The following is a 3,112-nucleotide window of genomic DNA, read 5'->3' as shown; positions in this document are numbered from 1 at the left end:
TCAGTATTTATAAAACACATGTCATCTATCTCATCAATAGTCAATCAATCAACACTTAATTTTTTTGAATTTTTATGAGCATTCCTTTTTAACATATATGAACCAGTCTCAGCATGCTTTCCAGTAGCTCTGTCCTTTCCATACAGCATCACTAGTTTTTCATAATTTCGAAATGATTTGGTCTTCAGCTCAGCAACTTGAGGCTTAACCTATATATTATAAGTGAAAAATATTATTGAAGAAAATAATATTGAAAGAGTAACTTATCCATGTTTATTGAAGAATTTCACCACATCAAACTAACAGTGCCACAATAATAAAAATTCACTTATGACTATAAATATAACATACTTATTCATGATGGGGATACATTTACCTGAATTAGTTGATCCCATACTTCAGGTTCAGCATCCCACTTATGTGTGATAGGATCCCATGTAAATTCGTTCATTCCCGACTGATGAAATGTGTCATAATACTTGGTAAATTATCTTTTGATTGCTTTCATCCGATTATGATTTTTTTCCTTGTTAATAACCTTATCCAAAAATTTGGATCGTAGCTCCTTCACAATGTTATCTATTGCGTGTGTAGTACAAGTTCCTCCAACCTTATGTTCAAGTGCATCCTCGTGATAGTAGGCATCAACTAATGTGTCATCCATCGCATTTGTCCAATCACATACAAAATTATCTTGTATGTGTAGATCACTTGAAATGAATTCTTTTGCCTTTTTCGCCATATCAACCACTACATAATTAAGATAATTCATAAAATTTTTAAAAAAATAATATTGTCACACATAAAAATTGATAAAAAATATAATATAAATTAAATCAACTATACATAATGTTTGTAGTAAAAACAATAGCATCACAAAATAACTTGTAAATAACATCAAATAAAAAATGCGATAAAAAGAATCAGTTGATTTTTTTCTGGAAAATTAATCTTGATTATTAGTCCACATGGCAGCTGCTATGCCATCTCGAATCAATTCCCCCATTCTAAATTTTTCATTACTCTCCCTAGAATTTGGAGCTTCTTCATGCACGTTGTTATTATTCATAAGCTCTGCATCAGCTTGAGCGATTAACTCATCATTTGGATTTGCACCTCTTAAATAGTTGTGTAAGAGACAACATACAAATATAATCAACTTTTGGGTTTCAATTCCGTATGATGATTCAGTTGAGCTAGAAATTCTAGGGAATCTCTTTTTAAGAACTCCAAATGCCCGTTCTATAGCATTACACAAAGAAGCATGTCGCAAATTAAATAATTCATGAAAATTTCGTGGTGAATTTCTTGAATACTCTTTCAAGTGATATTGCTCCTCTCGATAAGGTGTAATAAGCCCGCTTCTCAATATGAGTCCAGCATCAACAAGGTAGAATTTTCCTAAGAATAAAAAGTAAAAGATTCAATTATATACTAATCATATATACCTAAATCTAGATAAATATATATAATATTTTACCTTCTGGAATTTTTAGTGAATCTTGGCTATTTAGTGCTTCTTTCATGATTCTTGAATCAGACGTTGTACCTTCCCACCCAGCTAACACATATGTGAATTTTAAATCAAATGTACATGCAGCTAGTACATTTTGAGTTGGATAATCTTTCCTCCCACGATATTTTGGTGATTCATGTTGTGAAACTTTAATACGTATATGTGTTCCATCAATTGCATCAATACAATCCTGATATTATAATATCAACTAATAATGTAAACATTCTCTATATTAGATTAAATTTAAATAATTTTAAATTATGTTTACCTTAAAACATGGGTAGAATCTTTGATTGCTAGCAATTTCAGAAGGAACATGAGAGCCATCAGGTTGTTTGATAAATTTTTCATATAACCCTAAGATAACTCTTAGGACAACATGAAAATGACGACTGGCAAACTCTCCAGACCGTCGAAAGATGAAAGATAGCTCACGATTTGTCACATTATATGCTAACAAGTTAAGTGTTTTTGCAACTTGTTTTTCAATTGTTACTTGAAGTGTTGGTCTAAGACCTCCATCTCTAACTAAAATCTCACACAGATCAGTAAAAGCTAAAGGGGCCATTCTTAGTATACTATGCAGAGTTCAGTAAAAAAATAGATGGTTGAATAATTCATCTTTAACTTTCTTTCAAGCCGTATATCATGTGTGATCGTACGTCGATCATTTTCAATTTCATAAACATACGTCTAAAACCAAATAACTACTTGAACAACAGGATATGAATCTAATGAGCTCACTTGTCTCAATATGTCACTACTAACTAGATTATTCTGATCAACCATCTATAATAAAATAAGGGAGATGCATCAACCAATTAAACAACATACATACAATAATATATTTGAATAAAATTTAGCTATGAGATTACACATTTATAAACAATAAACAAGCATAAAAAGACAAATATAAATACAAGTGCTACACATGCAGATCATCTGTTACTTTAATATTGCTTTAATATTGCAAATGAAATTCACACAAAATTTATCTGCAACTTCTTAGACATGTAGATTATCTCTTAAATTAGGTGATTACTGATTAATCAATTTTTTTAATTGTTGCATAAAGCTTCATCTTCTTTAGAAAGGAAGATACAATTACAACAATATATCCACTATATTCCCATAAATTAGATGATTACTGAATTCTAGAAAAATAACAATGAATTCTACAACTTTTAAGCTAACTCCAAAATCATCTGTATTGTAGATAAATGTACAATCATATGTTTGCCCAGGTAAAGTGGAATACAACCATTGAAACATATATTTTTTCAATTACATGCTATTTTCCAAACACCAATCCTAACTCAACATCTTTGATAGGTAAATATGGTAAATTTAATGAGAAAACAATAAGTAGTTAAGTTTAAAAAACATACTTGAGAGAACGAGCATTGAAGAAAAAGAAGGCGGAAGAACGTAGAACCCAGAGGAGAACAACATAGAGTAGAGATTGAGCAGAAAAATGTAAAAATAAACATATTTTAGGGTTAAAAGTAATATAGGATAAATGGTAAAAAAGGATTAGATAATATTATATATCGGTATAATTGGAAAAAAAATAACTAAACCATGGGATACCACCAA

The 3,112-nt window shown here is 30.1% G+C and overlaps 1 protein-coding gene across 1 annotated transcript; it reads right to left on the bottom strand.

The window, feature by feature from the left end:
- Positions 1–946: 946 nt before the first annotated feature.
- LOC124890668 (protein ALP1-like) lies at positions 947–2,084 on the bottom strand. Its single transcript, XM_047402453.1, has 3 exons — positions 1,785–2,084; positions 1,481–1,706; positions 947–1,401 (listed from the first exon to the last, which is right to left on the bottom strand). Exons 1-3 carry the CDS (start codon positions 2,082–2,084, stop codon positions 947–949), a joined length of 981 nt encoding a protein of 326 aa, XP_047258409.1.
- Positions 2,085–3,112: the final 1,028 nt, after the last annotated feature.

This window comes from Capsicum annuum, unplaced genomic scaffold, assembly GCF_002878395.1.
Source record: "Capsicum annuum cultivar UCD-10X-F1 unplaced genomic scaffold, UCD10Xv1.1 ctg21843, whole genome shotgun sequence".
Lineage (NCBI taxonomy): Eukaryota > Viridiplantae > Streptophyta > Magnoliopsida > Solanales > Solanaceae > Capsicum > Capsicum annuum.
The sequence above is the reverse complement of the archived record's forward strand: the minus strand, read 5'-3'. Positions and strand labels throughout refer to the sequence as shown.

What these genes read in the sequence shown, in the direction of transcription:
- LOC124890668 (XM_047402453.1), bottom strand. Translation starts at nt 2,084, where the DNA reads ATGGCCCCTTTAGCTTTTACTGATCTGTGTGAGATTTTAGTTAGAGAT. An exon ending in GATTCTACCCATGTTTTAAG is followed by an intron (nt 1,707 to 1,784) that starts GTAAACATAATT and finishes TTATAATATCAG; the next exon opens with GATTGTATTGATGCAATTGA. An exon ending in TTCACTAAAAATTCCAGAAG is followed by an intron (nt 1,402 to 1,480) that starts GTAAAATATTAT and finishes TTTTATTCTTAG; the next exon opens with GAAAATTCTACCTTGTTGAT.